The sequence below is a fragment of the Lutra lutra genome, chromosome 10, assembly GCF_902655055.1.
Source record: "Lutra lutra chromosome 10, mLutLut1.2, whole genome shotgun sequence".
Taxonomy (NCBI): Eukaryota; Metazoa; Chordata; class Mammalia; order Carnivora; family Mustelidae; genus Lutra; species Lutra lutra.
Window position 1 is genome coordinate 107,954,113 of NC_062287.1, and position 21,927 is coordinate 107,976,039.

General features: G+C 62.9%; 1 protein-coding gene across 5 annotated transcripts; it reads left to right on the forward strand.

Annotated features, from left to right (window-relative positions):
• The first annotated feature begins 120 nt into the window (after positions 1-120).
• PCNX3 (pecanex 3) lies at positions 121-21,358 on the forward strand. 5 transcript variants are annotated; one of them, XM_047691768.1, is made up of 36 exons: positions 121-264; positions 354-1,788; positions 2,161-2,348; positions 2,569-2,668; positions 2,790-2,829; positions 2,929-3,024; positions 3,252-4,379; positions 4,848-4,971; positions 5,055-5,233; positions 5,669-5,759; positions 6,367-6,502; positions 7,670-7,830; positions 8,602-8,755; positions 9,028-9,060; positions 9,324-9,495; positions 9,604-9,714; positions 10,041-10,132; positions 10,296-10,405; positions 10,579-10,684; positions 10,790-10,882; positions 11,041-11,191; positions 12,009-12,153; positions 12,491-12,668; positions 13,693-13,801; positions 13,959-14,088; positions 14,452-14,510; positions 14,610-14,825; positions 15,473-15,726; positions 18,114-18,344; positions 18,510-18,613; positions 18,921-19,068; positions 19,159-19,389; positions 19,477-19,751; positions 20,117-20,250; positions 20,333-20,628; positions 20,704-21,358. In XM_047691768.1, the coding sequence occupies exons 2-36, from the start codon at positions 1,636-1,638 to the stop codon at positions 20,899-20,901; spliced, it is 6,126 nt and encodes a 2,041-aa protein (XP_047547724.1). In that variant the 5' UTR covers positions 121-264; positions 354-1,635; the 3' UTR covers positions 20,902-21,358. The 5 variants fall into 5 exon arrangements, with proteins under 5 accessions (XP_047547724.1, XP_047547728.1, XP_047547729.1 ...); XM_047691772.1 differs by having other exon boundaries at positions 7,688-7,830; XM_047691773.1 differs by having other exon boundaries at positions 7,709-7,830.
• Positions 21,359-21,927: the final 569 nt, after the last annotated feature.

Consider the following 21,927-nt stretch of genomic DNA (forward strand, 5'->3'; position numbering starts at 1 on the left):
GCGGGAGGCAGAGGTGGAGGGTGGAGTTTCACTTTTTTCCGCTCTTCTCCCTCCTGCAGGAAACAGCATCAGATGACGCGGGCGGGTAGCACTGCTCCCCTCCCAGAGGCTGCCGGCGCTGGTCCCGGCAGTTCCCGGGTAGGCGGGCAATGAAGGGCGGGAGGGGATGGGTATCCCCAAATGCCCATCGCTGAAGGTTCAGGGTCAAGGTTGGTCTTTGCTAAGGACAGGCCGTCCCCTCTGCATCCACATCAGCAAAACGAGGTAAAGAATCTGGCTTGGGAGTGAGTCTAGTCTTGGCTCCGAAGTTGCAGGTCTGAGTGACTCATCTCTTCGCCTCCTTCCCTTCATAGCTGACACAGGGACCAGAAGCTCCTTGGGTTGGGAGTGGGCAAGATTGGAAGACGGAACTGGCTGCATCTCAAGCTTTAGGAACGGGTTGTCTAAGCCCATCCTCTTCCCCTCACCTGGGAAATAATCCACTTCTTCAGGCCCCTTACCAAGTGGGCGGAAACCTGAGACTGTCGACCTGAACTTCGCCCAATGGTTGGATTCAGAACGGCTAAGTCGCCCTCACAACCGCTGGATTGAACCCTCCACCCCCATTGCCTAGAGCCTGTCACTTTAAGAAAAGCGACGTTATCCTATTTCTATTATTCATGCCTGTTCTGGAGGGTTGCTTTCTACACGCTAAGTCTGAGCTCTGACCCGGAAGTAGAGGCCGATCGGGGCGAGAGTGCAGGTTTGAGGTCCGGCACTAAAAGGGGCGGGCCTAAAGGGGCTTGCTTCGGTGGCGAACTGTCGCTGTAGCCCTGGGAAGTCCACGCCTCCAACCTCTTCCCGCCTCCTGTAACTCACAGGGAGTGTCTTGTGCCAATTAATTCCGCCATTACCCAGTGGCCACTCAACTATCCCTTCGGTTCTGCCCAGTGGTGTCAACGGGATTGACAACGCCTAAGTGTAGGCATGCGCCCCAGCGCTACCACTCTGCGCACGCCCAAAGGGTTCCCCGGCGTTTTAGCGCTCCACCACCTTCCTGCGCGTGCGTCGGGTTTCATGCCTTCAAGTTTTCCTTTTCCGGGTTTCAACTAGGCTCGTCGGGCGCATGCGCCACCTCTGGCTGGCGGCTCGCTGCTCCTTCCGGCCTTCCCCTTGGGCCGGGTCCCGCAGTAGCCGGGCGAGCGCGGAGACCGAAGCGAGTGACCTGTAACCCCGGAAGTGGACCTCAGGGTCCCGGGGCTCTCCCTGGGCCGTAGCCGAGGGAGCCGTCGCCTGCACCCGCGGAGCACCCACCCCACGCCCAACTCTGAATGCCGCCGACGGGTGTCCGGCCCGTGCCCCGCGCCCGCCTACCGGCTTGGCCCCTCGGAGCAGTTCTGGGCCAGGGGTGGGGGCCTGGACCCCGCCCCTGATGAGGCTCCACCCCCGCGTCCAGGCCTCGCACCGCTGACTGCCCGGGTCGGCCCCGCCCCCTGCCCGCCCCGTCGCCCGGCCGACCCCTCTCCCCGGCTAGGGGAGGCCATGGCGTGAGCGCGAGGCCGGGCCCCGGGGCCCTCGGGCGCCAGACGGGGCATGGGCCGGCGGCCGCCCCCATGAGGGTCCCGGGAGGGGGGCGCGCGCAGCAGCGGCGGGGCCATGGGGTCGCAGGTATTGCAGATCCTGCGCCAGGGGGTGTGGGCCTCGCTCACCGGCGGTTGGTTCTTCGACCCGCACCAGAGCACCTTCTCCAACTGCTTCCACCTTTACGTCTGGATCTTCCTGCTCACCTTTCCCTTCTTGCTGTACATGGTGAGATGCTGCCGCCACCTGTAACTCCCGCCGGGGAAAGGGAGGGCAGGTGTCACGGAGGGGTGCCGAACTGGCAGGGATTCGGGGCTATGTCTTGTAGGCTTGGGGGTGGAGAAAGGACTCACTGCAGAGTTTGGGGGTATATGGAGGAGCGACCAGACTATCCTTTAATTGGGCTGGATGACCTTGAGCCTCTCACTAGATTTCTCTTCAGTGAGAGGATAGAACCCCCTGACAGGGTGTTTGGATCAGTTGCAAGGGACGGGTGAGGAGGTCTTGTGAATTTGTTAATGCTGTCTGTGACTGTGGCAGTAGGTCTATCCCATGGGGACAGGGCTGTGTGAGGAGAACCTGACTCAGTGCCGCCTCCAGGTCCTGCCCCCCAGCTTGATGGTGGCCGGCGTGTACTGCCTCGTGGTGGCTGTCATCTTCACTACCATCAAGACTGTGAACTATCGGCTACATGCCATGTTCGATCAGGGTGAGATTGTGGAGAAGCGCAACTCGACCATGGGGGAGCCAGAGGAGGAGCCTGTACAGGGGGACAGCAGTCTGCCCAGGTGAGTGGGGGAGGGGCCGTGTGGGGAACTAAGGGGTCTTGGTGCCTGGGCTTAAGCATCGGCGCCTTGGGGACGTTGGCTTCAGGAGCAGATGAGCCCCTGTTCTGTGGTCAGCCCCACAGGACCCTTGAGAAGAGAGGAGTGCTGGGTATAGCGGAGGAAGTAGGACCTAAAGGGAGGGGGAGGTTAGCTGAAAGCTGGCGCTTTTCTCCCCTGCTAGGGACCCGGGAGTGGAGATGACAGTGTTTCGGAAAGTGAGTTCCACGCCTCCGGTTCGCTGTAGCTCCCAGCATTCTGTGTTTGGCTTCAACCAGGTTTCGGTGAGTGCTTCCTACCCTCAGCTTGTCCCACTCCTCTCCTGAGAGCCCATCCCCATGGGGGTATGTCCTGAGGCTACTTCTTATCCAGCTTGTTCTTTCACTTCTCTCTTTGTCTGCTCAGGAGCTGCTGCCCCGGATGGAGGACTCTGGTCCCCTCAGAGGTAGGTGGCTGCTGCTCAGGTCTGAATTTGGCGGCGTGGAACGAGATGGCACCTTGGTGTCTTGAAGTCCTGCTGACACCTGTGGGGTTGTGGTTGCAGACATCAAGGAGCTGGTGCGGGAACAGGGCAGCAACAATGTGATCGTGACCTCGGCGGATCGAGAGATGCTGAAGTTAAGCTCACAGGAGAAGCTGAGTGAGTGGGCATGCTCTGGCGGAGGCCAAGGGGGAGGATGGGCTATCTTGTTTTTGAGTCACCCCAACTGTTGCTTCTCCAGAGCTCTCTTTGGCCTTCAGAATGGGGCCTTCTCATGGTCCTGCTGCAACTGGGCTCTGGGGAAGCGGTGGCCACAGGACCCCCTTAGTGGCTAGTTCCTTTTGCAGCATGCCTTTTCCTCATTTTGTCTTCCTTTTCTCTGATAGTTGGAGACCTTCCTCAGACACCCCCGGGGGCTGCCCCAGACCCCTCTCTCCCCAGCACAGACTCTTCAGATCGTTCTCCCTTGGCCGGGGATGGAGCCCCCTGGAGTGGGAGCAGTGTGGCCGACACTCCCATGAGCCCCCTTCTGAAGGGGAGCCTCAGCCAGGAGCTGAGCAAGAGCTTCCTGACCCTGACCCGGCCTGAGCGGGCCCTGGTGAGGACCAGCAGTCGACGGGAACAACGCCGGGGAGCAGGTGGCTACCAGCCCCTGGACCGGCGGGGTTCGGGTGAGCCCATGCCCCAGAAAGCAGGCTCCTCGGATTCCTGCTTCAGTGGCACCGATAGGGAGACGTTGAGCAGCTTCAAGAGCGAGAAGACGAACTCAACCCATCTGGACAGCCCCCCCGGTGGCCACGCCCCTGAGGGCAGTGACACAGACCCACCCTCCGAGGCTGAGCTGCCCGCATCACCAGATGCCGGGGTCCCCTCCGATGACACGCTGCGTTCCTTTGACACAGTCATAGGCGCAGGGACGCCACCGGGTCCAGCTGAGCCACTCCTGGTTGTGCGGCCCAAGGACTTGGCCTTGCTGCGGCCCACCAAACGGCGGCCCCCCGTGCGAAGACACTCCCCACCTGGCCGTGCCCCTCGGCGGCCCCTGCTTGAAGGCGGGGGCTTCTTTGAGGACGAAGACACCAGCGAGGGCAGCGAACTGAGCCCAGCCTCCAGCCTCCGGTCTCAGCGCCGCTATAGTACTGACAGCTCTTCTTCCACTTCTTGTTATTCCCCCGAGAGCTCCCGTGGGGCAGCCGGGGGACCCCGGAAGCGACGGGCCCCCCATGGGGCTGAGGAGGGGGCTGCTGTGCCCCCCAAGCGGCCCTATGGGACCCAGCGGACGCCTAGTACCGCCAGCGCCAAAACGCATGCCCGTGTGCTGAGCATGGATGGGGCAGGGGGTGATGTCCTCAGGGCCCCCCTGGCTGGCTCCAAAGCGGAGCTGGAGGCCCAGGCGGGGGTGGCGCTGGCTTCTGGAGAGCCTGCTCTGCTGCCTGCTGAGGCCCACAGGGGACCCGCTGCCAACCAGCCCGGCTGGCGGGGGGAGCTACAAGAGGAAGGTGCTGTTGGGGGAGGTGAGTGCCCGCTCTGCTGGGGGGCGCGGGGAGGTGAGCTGGGTATGGGCTTGCGTTTGGACAGAGCCCAGGCTGGAGTGGAGCTGGTCAGGGTCAGCTCGGCCTCTGTCTCAGGCAGCGCGTAGATGAGGACTGAGCGAGGGAGTGCCGTCTGCTGAAGCCTTCAGATGAGCAGGGCTGGGAGATCGCAGACCCCCGGCTCCAGGTCCTGCGGTTAGCCCCTGCCCCTGCCCATTGAGGGCTCTCGGCATCCACATTCATCGTGTCCTGACTTCCAAATGTGGAAACCGAGGCACAAGTGGTTAGGTGACCTGGCTGGGCCCCAGAGGCAGGACACACTTGGATGAGGCCTGACCTGTAGTTCTGGGCAGGGGCTGCTGCCCCCCCCCCCCGTCCCTACCCATGTCCGAGGCTGTGTCTACGCCTCTGTGGCTCACGCACGGGTGGGGGGGGGGTCTCTCTGGGCAGCGGCTGACGAGACTGGCAAGCGGGACCGCACGAGCAGCGTGCGGCGGACTCAGGCGATCCGCAGACGCCACAACGCGGGCAGCAACCCCACCCCTCCAGCCTCTGTCATGGGCTCACCGCCCAGGTGAGCGCCTGCCAGGTGGCTGGAGGGGTGGTGGGGGTCCGTGGCTCTGAGTGGCGCTGACCTGTGGGCTATACCTTCCTCAGCAGCCTGCAGGAGGCTCAGCGCAGCCGCGCCGCCTCTCACTCCCGGGCGCTGACGCTGCCCTCAGCCCTGCACTTCGCCTCCTCACTGCTGCTCACGCGGGCCGGCGCCACCGTGCACGAGGCCTGCACCTTCGACGACACGTCCGAGGGGGCCGTGCACTACTTCTACGATGAGAGTGGTGAGCCCCTCCCTGTGTCCAGTGGCCTGGCCTCTGTGGCCCGCCACCCCCCCTTCTCTCCTGCCGAGGGTCTTCGTCATCCCCGCGGCAGTGCTCGCTCTGTTGGCCACGGACCACCTGCTCAGCCCCCGTGGTGACTGCTCTCCCCGTGCTGCCCGCCACCAAACTCGCAGTTTCTCTGAGACGTGGGTGGCTTCGTTATCCCTGCTCTGCTTGTGAGGAAACCAAGGCACTGCCTGAAGTCCCAGCTGAGCCAGTGGCAGAACCGGGACCGGAGCCCGGGGCGGGCTGACCTGCAGGCCCTCTCTTCTCCAGCTCGTGGTTTCCTGGGGGCTGCTGGGCTGCCGTCCAGGGGAACGTCTCACTGGGCGGTTCATGTGGGTCGGGCTTTGGTGCCCCTGTCCCTGACATGCTGCCTTGTGTCCCTGGGCCCAGGTGTGCGGCGTTCCTACACCTTCGGCCTCGCTGGGGGCGGCTACGAGAACCCTGTGGGACAGCAGGGGGAGCAGGCAGCTAACGGAGCTTGGTGAGTCTCCTGGCTGGGGCTCTCCTGGCCTGTAGCCTGGTGGGTTTGCTGTTTCTGGGCATTTTCTCTCTGCGCTGTGTTGGGGCAGCGGCAGCTCAGAACCTCTAGGAGAAGAGAGTGGGGAGCAGTGAAGGGCAGGCCTGCGGGGATCCTGTGACACTGCAGTAACGTGGCGTTTCTGGGCAGGAGGCTGCCAGGAAGCCCACGGTCTGGGAGGGAGGCACTGCTGCCCTTTGCTTCCTCTGGATCCTCGGTGCGGTGCTCCTTTTGGGTATCTTTTCTTTTTTTTTTTTTTTTTTTTTTTTTTTTTTTATTTGACAGAGAGAGAGATCACAAGTAGACAGAGAGGCAGGCAGAGAGAGAGAGGAGGAAGCAGGCTCCCTGCTGAGCAGAGAGTCCGACATGGGGCTTGATCCCAGGACCCTGAGATCATGACCCGAGCCGAAGGCAGCGGCTTAACCCACTGAGCCACCCAGGCGCCCCTCCTTTTGGGTATCTGAGCAGCCCCCGGAGGTCCCCAGTTATGACCTGGCTTTGGCCTTAATCCCACCGCGTCCCGGGGCTCTCCGGTGGCCCCCGTCTTTCTTCATGGCTGCTGTTCCCACAGGGACCGCCACTCGCATTCCTCCAGCTTCCACTCGGCCGATGTCCCGGAGGCGGCAGGCGGCCTGAACCTGCTGCAGCCGAGACCTGTGGTCCTGCAGGGTATGCAGGTGCGCCGCGTGCCCCTGGAGATCCCAGAGGTGAGGAGCCAGTGGTCGGGGAAGGACCTGCAGGAGGGGCAGTGGTGGGGGCAGGCAGGCGGCTCGCAAGCACTTGCCCCAGTACCAAGAGGGACAGGCTGTTCAAGTGAGTGCTCTGGGGGCCCTCGGTGTCCATCCTGACCTTTGACAGCTGGCCATGGGTGTGCAGGCTCTGGATCTCTGTGGCTCAAGAAGTCGTTCGTTTGCTTATTCAACAAGTGCGTCTGGGGTATTCTCTTTATCTTGGAGGGGCCCGCAGGGAGCTGGGTCGGCGGGTCTCTGCAGGGAAACCCGCCGAAGAGGCAGCGCAGCTTACTTGGCCGAGGCCTGCCACTCCCTGTGCTGGGCCCAGGCATGGGGCATGGCTCAGGGCGCTCTGTCCCTGCTCCTTACTGTAATGTCCCGTTTCGCTCCTGAAAGTGTCCCGGTTTGGATCATAAATTACACGGTCAGTGTAGTAATAGCAGACGTGTTAAGGATGCATAAAAGACAAACTCAGAACTTAAAGAGCGGTGGTAAAAGGGCACCCACACGTCTAATGCTTAGGGTCATAGAGCACATGCAGTGCCCAGAAGCCCCACGTGTTCTTTCCTGATGCATTTATTTTCCTTAGTGGTCACACAGGAGGGACACCACGGTCCTGACACCGCTGATGGCCACATCCAGCTCTGCATGGGATCCCCAAAGCCCAGCAGAGCACCAGACCCATAGCTTGCCTCCTGAGTATTTGTGGGCACAAGAAATCCCGAGATTAAGTAGCTTGCCTAGGGTCTCACAGCATGGCCCCTGGCACCCAGGCCTGTCGTCAGGGCCGGGGCTCTGTGCTCCAGGCTGGGGTGGTCAGAGTGACCCCCGATGGCTTCGTCATCACAGGATGGTAGGATTTGTACTGGGTCTCAGAGGGCAGGGTGGACTTCACTGAATCCAGGAAGAGGAGGGAGGAGAGACTCCGGCCCTCAGCAGCCACTGAGGCATGTCCCAGGGACCTGGAGAGACGAGCGTGCCTTTGTGATGGAGTCGCAGGACAGGCCGCAGGGCCACTAGATTGCGGGGCCTTCTGCGCCAGAGGAGACAGCAGACCAGTCAGTGTGCGCTGGGCAGGGGAGTGGTTGTGATGGGCTGTGTTGGGGGGTGAGGGGCTGATGGCTGCGGCTGTGGGGACCGCAGTTTGACCTGCTGGACCAGGACTCCCTGCACGAATCCCAGGAGCAGACGCTGATGGAGGAGGCGCCTCCTCGGGCCCAGCACAGCTACAAGTACTGGCTGCTTCCTGGCCGCTGGACGTCTGTGCGCTATGAGCGGCTGGCCCTCCTGGCCCTGCTGGACCGGTGAGTGCCCATCTGACATGGCTCCCAGGCCTTCCTGAGCCTCTAACCGTGGGGAGCCCATTGTGGCGTCCCTGAAGGCACCTTGGGCTGGGGTCCGCGGCGGGGTTTGACTAGGTAGGTCCTCCTGGCATGGCCAGGCGTGGGTGGTGGGTGGTGCTCTAGGCACTCCCTGCCCCAGAGCTCTGCTCCAAACCGGCTGTTCTCAGCCTGTCTCTATTTGCTTGGTGTTAGAGCTGATGAAATTGAGTTCTGTGGTCTAGAAGAGCTCACAAACCCCTTATGTCAGCCTTCCGGTTTTTTCGGGGTAACTGAGGCCCAGGAAGCCAGAGAGGAAAGTCAGATGACTTCTTTTGTCTGCGTGGATGGCTCGGGTCTTGAACCTGTGGCCTGGCTTCCCACGCTCTGGATGGCCCCCGGCCCTGCAGCCGGCATGTGTCCGGCACCGCCTGTGGGCACAGCACGGCGTGCTTGACCGGGCATGCGTGAGCCAGACACAGGCAAGCCCTGTGGTGGTGGCCCTTGGAGCCTTGGGGTCTAGAAGGGGCAAAGATCGGGATGCAGGGTAGCAATGGGGCAGCTTCCTGGAGCAGGTGCTCCTCACCTCGTCCCTGAAAGGGACAGGTTCGCATATTTGGAGGACAAGAGGTGGCCTGGGCACAGACTCAGACGTGGGCCTTTGTGGCTGGGTCCTGTCCTCCTTCCCACGCCGCCTTCCTTCGTCCCACTAGCTGGGAAGGGGATGGGTGTGTCCTGACCCTGCTGTCTCTCCAGGACTCGGGGGCTGGTGGAGAACATCCTCGGTGTGGGCCTGAGCAGCCTCGTCGCCTTCCTGGGCTACCTGCTGCTGCTCAAGGGCTTCTTCACGGATATCTGGGTCTTCCAGTTCTGCTTGGTCATCGCTTCCTGCCAGTATTCCCTGCTGAAGGTCAGGCCTTGCTCTTTGGGTTTCCTTCCCCCACCCGCCTCTTTCCAGACGTCTCCATGCCCACAAGGTGGAGGGGTATGAGCTTGCAAGCAGAGGCGGTGTTTAGGACTCCCTGTAGTTCGCCCTCTATCTTGCCCACGAAAGAACTGAGACTCCAAATGGTGTAAGGTCCTGCCCGGGTAGTCCGGTGGTGGAACTGAGCAGGGCCTGGGGTCTCTCATCCTCCCTTGGGCTCCGGCTCTCACTGCCAACATGGCTCCTGTCTCTTCCAGAGCGTCCAGCCTGATGCCGCATCTCCCATGCACGTGAGTACCCGTGCCTTTACCCACGAGGCTCGGGCGTGGGCCCTGGGCAGGGGCTGACACAGGCGTGGAGGGCTGTGGGAGGGGCAGGGCTCCCTTACCACCTCTATGGCCTCAGATCTTCAGTCCCGCTGCCCTTACCCTTAGGGCCAGGCTTCCTATCTTGGTTCCAGGGCCATGGGCAGGGCAAGGTTATGCGTGTGTGTGCACGTGCGTGCGGGATGGTCAGCTGGGGACAGCTGGCTCCTCGCTGTCCCGCTCCCCAGGGCCACAACTGGGTGATCGCATACAGCCGGCCTGTCTACTTCTGCATCTGCTGTCTCCTCATCTGGCTGCTGGATGCTCTGGGCTCAGCCCAGCCCTTCCCCCCCGTCTCCCTGTACGGCCTCACGCTCTTCTCCGCCTCCTTCTTCTTCTGTGCCCGGGATGTGGCCACTGGTGAGATGGGGCGGTGTTGTGGCCCAGGGGAGTGAGGCCCCGAGGCTGGCAGGCCAAGGGGCGGTGTGCAGGCTGACTGACCAGGCCTTTGCTCTCCCTCTCTGCCAGTGTTCACCTTGTGCTTCCCGTTCGTCTTCCTCCTGGGCCTCCTGCCCCAGGTCAACACCTGCCTCATGTACCTGCTGGAGCAGATAGATATGCACGGCTTTGGGGGTACAGGTAGGGGGCCCATAGGTAGCTTGGGGGGTAGGGAGAGCATGGGGCCTCGGAGGGGCTGTGGTTTAGGGCGTGGCTCCAGCCTTCTGCTGATCTTTCTCCCTGTTTATGCGGTGAAATCCAAGAGCCCGTCTCCTTTCCCTTCCCCACCACAAGCAAACGGCTTAAACCCAAGAATGTCAGAAGCTCCGAAGGCCTCTGAGGGCTTGGGGAGCGGACCGCACTGGACTGGGGATGGGTCCCAGGGAGGTTAGCCCGTGGGAGCTGAGGAGCATCAGAGCACCCGGCGGGTGGGAGCTGGGCTTTACCTGCTGTCTCTCTGCTCACAGCTGCCACCAGCCCGCTCACAGCGCTCTTCAGCCTCTCCCGCAGCCTGCTGGCTGCTGCCCTGCTCTATGGCTTCTGCCTTGGGGCCATCAAGGTAGGGATGACCTATGGGGTGGGGGGCATGCTGAGGCCCAGGGGGGTCGTTGGGACGGGACTGTGAATTGGGCTCAGCAGTGGCTTCTCCCATGGGGGGACCCCCACCCCCACTCCCCATGCTTCCCCTTGCCTCCCTTGACCAGCATGGGTTCTCTCCCCAGACTCCTTGGCCGGAGCAGCACGTCCCTGTCCTCTTCTCGGTCTTCTGTGGCCTCCTGGTGGCACTGTCCTACCACCTGAGCCGTCAGAGCAGTGACCCCACTGTGCTCTGGTGGGTGCCTGCATGTGCCTGTCTGTGCGCATGTGTGTGTTTTTGTGAGTGTGCATGGCAAGGGTTGGCGGTGGGGGTCTGTGCATGTGCCTGTCACCAGCTGACCCTGGAGCCCGCAGGAGGAGGGGCGGCCCCCGCAGACCCAGGCTTCTGCCTTTTCTCACCCACCCCAGGTCCCTGATCCGGAGCAGGCTCTTCCCTGAGCTGGAGGAGCGGAGCTTGGAGACGGCTCGGGCTGAGCCCCCGGACCCCCTGCCAGACAAGATGCGCCAGTCGGTGGTGAGAGGCTGGCGCCTGGGGTCCTGGTCTTGGGGCGGAGGGCTACCCGGGAGCGGTCGGCCCCGGGGTGGCAGGCACCCACGCTGGTGTCTCCCGGCCTTTCAGCGTGAGGTCCTGCACTCTGACCTGGTGATGTGTGTGGTGATCGCCGTGCTCACCTTTGCCATCAGCGCCAGCACCGTCTTCATTGCCCTGAAGGTTCGTGTGGCCTGGGCTGCCCCCTTGCTCTCCGTCTGCCTGAGGGCGCCGGGCTGGCGTGGCCTCGTCCTTCTCTGCCCTGGCCCACCCGTGCCCCGGCCCCATGGGCTTCTTGGCCCGCTCGCCTGGGCTGAGCCTCTGGCCTGTCCCTCTTGCAGTCGGTGCTGGGCTTCGTGCTGTACGCGCTGGCCGGGGCCGTGGGCTTCTTCACGCACTACCTGCTGCCGCAGCTACGCAAACAGCTGCCCTGGTTCTGCCTGTCGCAGCCTGTGCTGAAGCCCTCCGAGTACAGCCAGTACGAGGTCCGCGGTGAGTGCCTTTCCCGGGCTTGGGGCCCCTCGGACCCCCCTGCCTCCCTGCCCCAGGCCCTGGGGACTTCCCGCCCTCTCCGCTCCTAGTGCCAGCAGGGGGCAGCCTCGGCACAAGCCGCCCTGTCCGCACGGCCCCTGTGCAGCCCTGCCTGTGCTCTCTGCCTGTCCTCTCCCCGCTGACTGGCTGCACCCCGACTTGGCCCCTGCTTGCCCCTCGCCCCACCCACCCTGCCTTCCTCTGCCCATCTGCTTTCGCTGGGGAGATGGAGGATGTAGAATTCCAAGGCCCTAAAGGGATCTTTTGTCCAAAAGGATTGATTGGTTGCCCACAGACTAGGTCTGCGTGGCGGATTTTCATTTGGGCTGTGCGATGCAAACCTCTCTAAGCCTCTGTTTCGTCACCTGGATTTGGTGCCCGAAATTCCACGTGCCCCGTTTTATGTCCACAATAAAGAGTTTGCCCCCTTGGCTGGCGCTCCCACGTAGCTACTGTCAGCTCAAGCCAGGGGGCAGTGACCCGTGATGAAGGGCTGCCGCTCGAGGTCACCGTGGATGTGGGCCTCACCCAGCCTCCAGTGGGCACCTGCGATGTCCTCATTTGGTTTGTTTTTCCAGACGGCAGAATGGGCAAAGCATGTGCCCTAAGACCCAGAATGGCCTACCTGGGCCTCATCACCCTCCTTTGAGCTGCCACAAAGTTTCTGGGGGCCCAGAGGCCATGTCCCCTGGTTTGCCCTCCCTCTGGGCGTACACCTCATCCGGCCTGGCAGTGGGAGGGGAATGTGGCCGGTCAGCAGTGCCGCCTTGTGCCGCAGGCGCTGCGCAGGTGATGTGGTTTGAGAAGCTGTACGCCAGCCTCCAGTGCGTCGAGAAGTACCTCATCTACCCCGCAGTGGTGCTCAATGCCCTCACGGTGGACGCCCATGCCGTCGTCAGCCACCCAGACAAGTTCTGCCTCTAGTGAGGACTGCCCCAGCCCCACCATCCCACCGTCCACATTCCCATGGGACCCGTGAGACACTGAAGCCCACAGACGGAATGAAACCTGCCTCAGTTGCCCCAGCAAGCGAGCTCCTGCTGCCCTTTGTTGAAGACAGTTGCCTCTTTGAAGACAGATGTGTTTCTCAGATGTGTCTTAAAAGAGAGACCCCTTTAGAGAGCAGAGACCGAGCGTCCCTTGCCCAGGAAAGCAGGGCCCGGCTCTGTAGAGCCCAGGCCAGGGCTGGGGAGGGATGGGCCCCCTTCCCTGCCGCTCCCCGAGTCCCATCTGCCACGTAATGCCTGCTCCTCCCCACAGCTGCCGGGCGCTGCTGATGACCGTGGCTGGGCTGAAGCTGCTGCGCTCAGCCTTCTGCTGCCCACCCCAGCAGTACCTGACCTTGGCCTTCACTGTCCTGCTCTTCCACTTTGACTACCCACGCCTCTCCCAGGGCTTTTTGCTCGACTACTTCCTCATGTCTCTGCTCTGCAGCAAGGTGAGTTGGTGGCCGTGCTGCAGGCTGGGCGGCGGGAGCAGAACCTGTCTGCGTTGGCTTCGGGGAGAACTTTCCCGGGGGGTCTGCAGCCCCGCTAGCTGCTTCTCCACGTCCGCCCCGCTGTGGGCCTCTGCAGCAGGTCCCCCAGGGGCAGAGAGGAAGCTGTGGTTTAAAGCGCTAAAGTCACTTGCCTTCTGTCCCCCGGAGAACTGGTGATTAGCCAGGACTTGAATCCGGGTCCCTCTGACTTTGCTGCCCAGTCTCGGAGTCATGGCCCTTCACCACCTTCCTTGTGGACAGTTACTAGGGAGTTAAGTAGTTAAGACTTGGCCTTGGCCTCTGGAAACCAGCCTCTGAGCTCTGCCCCTTTGCCAGCCACGGCCTCGGGGAGCAGTGAAGAGCTGAGTTTCAGAGGCCCATGGGGCCTGGACAGATCTAGACTGCTCTGCCAGACTGTGGGACCCCCTGATGAGGGGCTCAGGGGTGCAGGGAATCACTGAACAGAACCATTTCCCTGGCACTGTCCTGGAGGCCTGTGGTGGTGCCTGCCAGGGGACCCCAGCATGGGCCTGAGCCATTTTCTCTTGGACGTGGGCATTCTAGTCTAGTTTCTGGTCTGGTCCAGGATGGTAGAGATCCGAAGTGTGCTCCCCTCTGAGGGCGGGGCCCGTTTCGACTTCCAGTGTCACAGTCAAGGCCCTGTTTCATCACTCACGGATGGCTTGAGCAAGTCGTCGTCCTGCCCTGCCTTTTCTGAACTTTCCCATCTTGTCCTGAAATGGGACAAGATAGGAGGCTCTCAGGGTTGTCCCACAAACGACTAATGCTTCCTTAGAGGGTCTGCCAATGGCAATGGGCTACTTTGAGCTAGGTCCAGAGAGAAAGGGCTGGGAGTCATGGTGAGCTTGACCCCCACACGGGCAGCCCCCGGGGTAGCCCCGAGGCTCTGAATGGGGTACTTGGCCGACCCCACCTCTGTGAGTGACCTGTGTGTCTCTTCCTTTCGCCGTCTCCAACCCTCCAGCTGTGGGACCTGCTGTATAAGCTGCGGTTTGTGCTCACCTACATTGCGCCCTGGCAGATCACCTGGGGCTCTGCTTTCCACGCCTTCGCCCAGCCCTTCGCCGTGCCTCGTACCCAGCCTGCTGCCTGTGACCTGGAGTGGGGGGCGTGTGGGGAGGGCGGCGGCCCGGAGGGGGGTGCGTGGGGCAGGTTGATGGGAGTCCGCGGGTGGCAAGGGAGGCTAGGGTGGGGTCCTGCGTGCCCGCCACCTCCTTGACCCGTGCCCAGACTCGGCCATGCTGTTCGTTCAAGCTCTGCTCTCAGCACTCTTCTCCACGCCACTCAACCCCCTGCTGGGCAGCGCCGTCTTCATCATGTCCTATGCGCGGCCCCTCAAGTTCTGGGAGCGCGACTACAAGTGAGTGTCGGGGGAGCAGGCGGGTCGTCCAGAGGTGCCTCAGAAGGAAGGGGAGCTTGGGGCCCAGGCGGGGTGGGGCACAGAGAGGGCCGCAGCTGGGGGGCACAGCCGCTTTCAGGGGGCTGATCTGATAAGGGCAAAATCTGAGTTGGGCCAAGCCTCGGGCTCCCACCCTGGGCGTCCCGGCTGTGGGGTCCTGGGGTTGTCCCCTCATGTCCTGGAGCCTCGGCCTCCTATGAAATGGGGCTCTCATGACATCTGCCCAGAGAACAGGGCTGTGGGCCATGAGGACGTGGTGGTGGGCTGGCAGGAATCCTCCCCCGAGCCTGTCGGCCGACTGGGTTTGTCGTTCTGTCTGAACAGCACTAAACGTGTGGATCATTCCAACACCCGCCTGGTCACGCAGCTGGATCGGAACCCCGGTGTGTTCTCGGCCATCCAGGGGCCTTTCGGGTGGTGCCTCCCTGGGGAGGGGGCCTCGCTTACTTGTCATTTTGTCCACGTGTCTGTCTGCCCCTCAGGCGCTGACGACAACAACCTCAACTCCATTTTCTATGAGCACTTGACGCGCTCGCTGCAGCACACGCTGTGTGGGGACCTGGTGCTGGGCCGCTGGGGCAACTACGGCCCCGGTGACTGCTTCGTCCTGGCCTCTGACTACCTCAACGCCCTGGTGCACCTCATCGAGGTCGGCAATGGCCTTGTCACCTTCCAGCTGCGTGGCCTCGAGTTCCGGGGTGAGCCGCGGGGCTGGGCCTGACACAGGCCGCTGCGTTTCATAGCACGGGAGGGCCGGCTTCTGGTGCAGCCCTGCCCTGGTTGTAGGGTGAGGTGGGGCAAGGCACCCTTCCTCCCGAGGCCTGGGTTTCCCAGTCTGAGTGCTGAGGTGGCAGGGCCTCCTTCAGCCAAGCCGTGCCCCCGTCCTGACTTTGGGTCCACAGGGACCCAATAGGCCGGTCTGGCTGAAGTGTGGGCCCAGAGCTCTGGGCTCTCCCATCAGCTGCCCCCGGCCTGCTCTCTGGTCTCAGGCTTGCCTCAGGTTGGGTGCTACATACAGCCCCTGGTGAGCGAGCCAGGTCTTTGCCCTCTGGGCCATGCACGTGTTGGACATCAGATTCGGAAGGGGCCTCTGAGGGTACAGAAGGGCTCGAGGCCCAGCTCACGAGCACCGTGGACCTGAGCAGGTCACTTTGCTCTGAGCTTGTCTTTGCCATGGCCTCTGGGAGTCTGGAGGAGGAAGGGTTCGTTTGTTAATCCATGTGTCTAGTAACCGTTCGCGGCATCCTCAGACAGGGAGTGGCTAAGGCCTGGGCTCTCAACAGGGAGAAGGCAAGCAGGGAGTCCCAGTGGCCCCCTGACTGGCTGCTCCCCCCCAACCCCCCAGGTACCTACTGCCAGCAGCGCGAGGTAGAGGCCATCACGGAGGGCGTGGAGGAGGATGAGGGCTGCTGCTGCTGTGAGCCCGGCCACCTGCCGCGGGTCCTGTCCTTCAACGCCGCCTTTGGGCAGCGCTGGCTGGCCTGGGAGGTGACGGCCAGCAAGTACGTGCTGGAGGGCTACAGCATCAGTGACAACAACGCGGCCTCCATGCTGCAGGTGTTTGATCTCCGCAAAATCCTCATCACGTACTATGTCAAGGTATGCCCGGCGGGGGCTGGGCAGCAGGGGTCCCTGGACGGCTCACCGGGAGCATCCCGAGTGCCACCTTCTGGATGGTTGGGAACCCATTTTCCCCAAGAGAAACGTAGGCCTTAGAGAGCTTTAAGCGTCCTTCAAGATGCCACTCAACACCGGACAACGGGCCCCACGGGCCCCAGTGGCTTGCGTGCCTCTGACGGTGTAGTGTTGGGGGTTGGGGCGGAGAACAGGGCTTGCTGTCACCCTCCTCTGGCAGATGCACCTGGACAGTGAGTCCTGGCGGCAGGCAGGCAGCCTGTGCGTGAATCCCCTCACTGGGCTGCTGGTCCTGGGGAGGGCGGCTGCAGAGGCCAGCCTCCTAGACCACTGGGACCTGGCCCCACCCCGTTGCAGAGCGGCGACAGTGCTAACGGTGGTAAACGATGATCCCAGGAGCGGCCACCAAGCGCTGGTGGCTACCGGGGGGCAGGCTCTGAGCCAGGCTCCGCTCCCGAGCGGGTGAAGCCCACCACACCCCCCAGGGGACAACCCGCTGTCAGCTCTGGCAGTTGACTGGCAGGATTGAGCGATTAGCCTGCAGCCCCAGGATCAGGAGAAAGTGGCAGAGCCGAGCTCAGATCCAGGCCTGGGCCTCCCTGTGTCCGTGTTGGCGCTCCAAGCCCCTGCACGGGGTGTTGAGGGCTGTGAGGCACAGTGTGGGGTCCAGCAGCAGCCCTGGACTGGGTTCTAGGAAGCCTCCTTTGGGATGTCCCCTCTTTGGTTGTGCCTCAGTTTGTCCCCTTGAGGGGGAGGGATCCCTGTAGTGCCTCGAGAGGGCAGGAATGATGGCCCCCGGGGGAAGGGCACTGTTCCAGCAAGGTGAGGGTGCCTCCTGGGCCCCTCGTGCCCTCTTAGCATCTGCCCTGGGGCTCCCTGTGCAGGGCCTTGGGGTGGGGGAGGCCCGTCGGGGTCCAGGGCAGCCTGCTCACCTGAGGCTCTCTTGAAGGCGGTCCTCTGCACCTCCCGGCTGTGCCCTTGCCTCTGCGGACACCCCATCGTGGCATATGTCAGAGAAGCTGGAATTTCTCTGTCGATTTTCCCTCCCCCCAGCCACTCCTAGGGAAGGGTGTGCGAGCCTCCCACCCCTCACCTTCACCCAGAGAGACACTGTGGTCCAGACAGGGACATTCCCAGGCTCAGGTCATCCAGAGGTCACGGTTCTGTCCACCTTCCTCCCCCACTGTCGGAGAGGTGCCCCTACACAGGTCACCCTGCTGCCTCCCGCAAGCCCAGCTCAAGGCCAACATGGCCGTCTCATGGCCGCACACCACCGCACACCTTGGCCCAGGCTGGCAGGCTGAGATGAGCCCCAGCCCTGCCAAGTTGACCGTTGCATGGGGAGGCTAACTCGCCATGGCTATAGCCGCCTCACAGGCCGGCACAGTCGGAGCGGGGTGGCAGTGTCCGGGGAACCTGGGGGTGCTCTGCCAAGGACAGTGTGGGCTCAAGTTTGGAAGGGGGTGTTGGGGCTGCCAGGGGCAGTGCCTGGGTGGGGTGGCAGCCTCTCGGGCCTGCAGACCCCACCAGAGCCACCCTGCTAGACGTTCCTGCTCCTACTGCCGGGGTGCCCTGTGCTTGGAGCCAGTGGCGGCACCCTCCCTAGCCCTGGACTCGCCACCCCATCCCTGGGGAACGGGGCCCACCCAGGGTGGGCACATGGAATCCCAGTGACCTTGCTGGTTGCCAGCTGCCAACCTCACGCTGCCCATCCACCCTGCCCATCTGCCTTCCAGAAGCTCTTCTCCATCGGCTCAAAGCCCTATGCAGCAGCCAGCATCCCCTTAAAAGATGCAGGAGCCTGTGACTCGGAGCACAGGTTACTGTGCCTTTCCTTTTTTCTGAGAGGAGCGCCCTGTGGCTCTCAGACCTCCGCTGCCTAGAGGGACCGGGACCCACAGGCACTCAGGCCCCTCTGGCCTGCAGGCAGCCCCACTACCTCAGCCTGACCTTCCAAGGCCTCTGAGATCGCATCCCACAGCGTAATGGTGTGGAAGGTGCTGGGGGCTCCAGTCATAGCTCAGTCTGCCCTGTTGTGTCACCTCAGGCAAGTCTGCTGTCTTTCTGCACCTCGGTCTCTTATCAACGGGGGATCTTCTCAAGCAAGCAGGCGAGCGCTTGTCACAGGACCCTCCAGGGCTTGCTCTGTAAGGGGGGGTTTGCTTCCCAGCCGCATTCCCACTCCTCCTCCCTGGCCTCAGAGAGGGGAGCAGACTGGCCTGTGTGCCTTCAGGGAGCTCAGAGGAGACACAAGGTGGGAGTCCTAGGTCACATCCTGGGGCTTTCTGTCCTGCGGCCAGGGCGCAACCGTGGTCTCTGGCCCCAGCCCTAACGCCTGCCCCTCCTCGCAGAGTATCATCTACTACGTGAGCCGTTCCCCGAAGCTGGAGGCATGGCTTAGCCACGAGGGCATCGCCACGGCCCTGCGGCCAGTGAGGGCACCAGGCTACGCCGACTCGGACCCCACCTTCTCTCTGAGTGTGGACGAGGACTATGACCTTCGCCTCTCTGGCCTCTCACTGCCTGCCTTCTGCGCGGTGCACCTCGAGTGGATCCAGTACTGCGCCTCCCGCCGCAGCCAGGTCCAGCCCACACTGCCCTGGGGCTGCCCCCCAACCCCGGTTCCCCCTCCCCTGTCCCAGTTCCTCTTGCTCTCAGCCTCCCTTGGTCTGGGCCCGAGCCCCCACTGCACGTTTCCCTGCCCTGGGTCTGAGTGGGGCTCTGGGGACGGGGTCCTTGTGCCACAGCCCGTGGACCAAGATTGGAACTCGCCGCTGGTCACGCTGTGTTTCGGCCTGTGTGTGCTGGGCCGACGGGCCCTGGGGACAGCCTCGCATAGCATGTCTGCCAGGTGGGTGCCTTGGGGCCAGCTGGGCCTCCCATGTTTCCCTCTACTCCCTCCACAAAGAGCTCCAGGCCAGCGGCCCCCAGGAACCGCATCGGCCCTTCTTCCAGGGCGGCTTTGCCACATGGGCAAGGCGCCGCCCAGTTCTGGACCTTTCCTGGTCTCCACCACCCCTTGAGGGACCGAGACGGAGCTGGACCTTGTCGGGATGGGGAAACAGAGGCCCTGTTGGAGGCATGGTCTGGGCTCGAGTCCCGGAGTGGAGCACCAGAACTCGGAACCTTCATGCTCACCTGTTGCTTCTCTCCCCCAGCCTAGAGCCCTTTCTCTACGGCCTTCACGCCCTGTTCAAGGGCGACTTCCGCATCACCTCCCCGCGGGATGAGTGGGTCTTCGCGGACATGGACCTGCTTCATCGCGTGGTGGCGCCCGGGGTTCGCATGGCCCTCAAGCTCCACCAGGTGGGGACAGGCGTGCAGGGGAGGGTGGGCGTCGGGGGATGGAGCGGAGCGGGGTGGGGCATTGACCCAGCTCTCCTGTTGGCCCCACAGGACCACTTCACGTCCCCGGACGAGTACGAGGAGCCGGCCGCTCTGTACGACGCCATCGCCGCCAACGAGGAGCGCCTGGTCATCTCGCACGAGGGTGACCCCGCCTGGCGCAGCGCCATCCTCAGCAACACGCCCTCGCTGCTGGCCCTGCGCCATGTCCTGGACGACGCTTCAGACGAGTACAAGATCATCATGCTCAACCGGCGCCACCTCAGCTTCCGGGTCATCAAGGTGGGGACCGAGGGCGCGGGCCCCGCCCCGCCCCGCCCCTGCCTGGCGCCAGCCCCCCTGACCCTTATGCCGCCGTCCGTCCGGCAGGTGAACCGCGAGTGCGTCCGGGGCCTGTGGGCCGGGCAGCAGCAGGAGCTGGTGTTCCTGCGCAACCGCAACCCTGAACGTGGCAGCATCCAGAATGCCAAGCAGGCCCTCCGCAACATGATCAATTCCTCCTGCGACCAGCCGCTGGGCTACCCCATCTACGTGTCGCCCCTCACCACCTCGCTGGCCGGCAGCCACCCCCAGCTGCGGGCCCTGTGGGGCGGCCCCGTCAGCCTGAGCTCCATTGCCCGCTGGTTTCTGCGCAGCTGGGAGAGGTGAGCCCTGGGTGGGGCCGAGGTCCTGGAGTGGGAGGCAGAGGCTCAGCGAGGTGAAGCGACTTCCTCCTAGGGCTCCGGGTGAGGAAGTGCTGGAGCCAGGACTGGGCCCCGAGAGCTGACACCGTCCCAGAGCTGACCCGCCTTTGTGCCGCTCTCCCACGGCTGAAGGTGGCCTTTCGCCTTCAGAGCTATCTGATAATGCCTCTTAGAAGACCCTGGAAAGTAGCTGGCGAGACCTCTTAGAGACGGGGTCCTGGGGCTCAGAAACGTTAGCTGGCTTGTCCTAGAGCTGGGGACCTGCGCCTCTGGGGTCTTGGGCCCTCCCCCTTCCAACCTGTCCCTTCCTGCCACCCCTATCCCAGGCTTCATAAGGGCTGTGGTGCCGGCTGCAACAGCGGCGGGAACGTGGACGACTCAGACTGTGGTGGAGGCGGCGCCTTGACCTCCCTCAGCAATAACCCCCCGCTGGCCCAGCCCACACCTGAGAACACAGCAGGTGAGCTAGCGAGGCCGGCTGGAGCCAGTGGGAGAGGACAGCCTAGCTGCGACCTCGACCCTCTCTTATCTGTCTTCCACAGGCTCTGGCGACCAACCCCTCCCTCCCGGCCCAGGCTGGGGCCCTCGGCCTTCCCTGAGCGGCTCTGGTGACGGGCGCCCCCCTCCTCTGCTGCAGTGGCCGCCCCCTCGGCTCCCTGGACCAACCCCTGCTTCCCCTGCACCCGAGGGTCCCCGGCCCTCAAGGCCCTCTGGCCCTGGTCTCCTCAGTTCTGAGGGTCCCAGTGGGAAGTGGAGCCTGGGGGGCCGGAAGGGGCTAGCGGGATCTGAGGCGGAGCCAGCCTCAGGGAGCCCCAAAGGAGGAACCCCCAAATCTCAGGTAAGGGTCCTGCGGAAGAGTTGGGTCCTGGCCTGCTCAGGTCTGCTATTCCACCGACCTCTCTCCCCACCTCAGGCGCCCCTAGACCTCAGCCTCAGCCCGGATATCGGCGCCAACGCCTCCTCACCCCCCAGAGCAGCCCAGGACATTCCTTGCTTGGACAGAAGCGCTCCTGAAAGTGGCACACCCACTGGGACCCTGGGTGACTGGCCTGCCCCTCCTGAGGAGCGTGAGAGCCCGGCCGCCCAGCCCCTGCTGGAGCATCAGTACTGAGCGGCCTGGTACCCTCTGGATCCCAGCCCCAGGATTCAGTAACTTGGATCCCTGGGCTCTGGCCTTCTCTGCTGGACCACAGAACTGAGGGGCTTTGGCTTCCACATCTGAACCCTGACATCTGGCTGCCTTAGCCAGAGTATCAGAACTAAGTGGCCCAGACCTCTGACCGTGACCCCTGATCTCTCACCCCTAGTCCAGGGCCTGGGCTCCCCAAACTGAGGCAGGCAGCCTCCCAGCCAGGCCCCAAAAGCCAAACCCATGGGCTGGTCCCGCTTCGAGCCCGTGGCCAGGACTGATTTGACTTGGCCCCCGGCCTGCACTGCCTGCAGGGGCAGCCCCCTGGCCTGGACCTGGGGCTGAAATGTGGGAAGGGTGGTTTCTTTTTTTCTTTCTTTTTTTTTTTTTTTTCCATGCTTCGGAGACACCAGAATTAATAACACTATTTTTGATTTTGGTTGATGTTTTCTTTTTCTGACTGGGAATGTTTGGGTGGAGCGTGGGGGAGTGTGGCCAGGTCAGGGTAGATGAGCACAGGGAGGGGGTGGATAAAGAATGTGGGACTGGGTGATGATGGGAGATAGTAGTAAGACCCAGGTGGGGTTCAAGTAGGCCTAGGTCCCCTTCCTCAGAAGACTTCCTTTTTAAGCCTTCATCTGAAGTTCAGTTTGTTCAGTTTCTCACCCCTGTATTTTCAGACTTGCAGCTCATGAGGTTATTGCCTAAAATGATCAGCCTTGACCTTGGTGAAAGCCTTTCTCTGAACCTGAAGTTCTTCAGCTTATAAAGAAGAGAGAACACCTGTCTAAGGTGTTTTAAGAATGAGAGCGTGTGTAGAGCAGGGTTCAGTGCTTAGTGAGTGCTCTTAAATGGTCGCAGTTTCTGGGCACCTGCCTGGTGGGGTGGAGGAGGGCAAGGGGAGGAGGGGACACAAGGAATCCTGCTGTAGCCCTCCCAGGTGGTCTGGAAAGCAGGCACACTATTCTGCGTTTCTCAGCTGAGGCGGGAGGCCCAACAGCAGGGCCG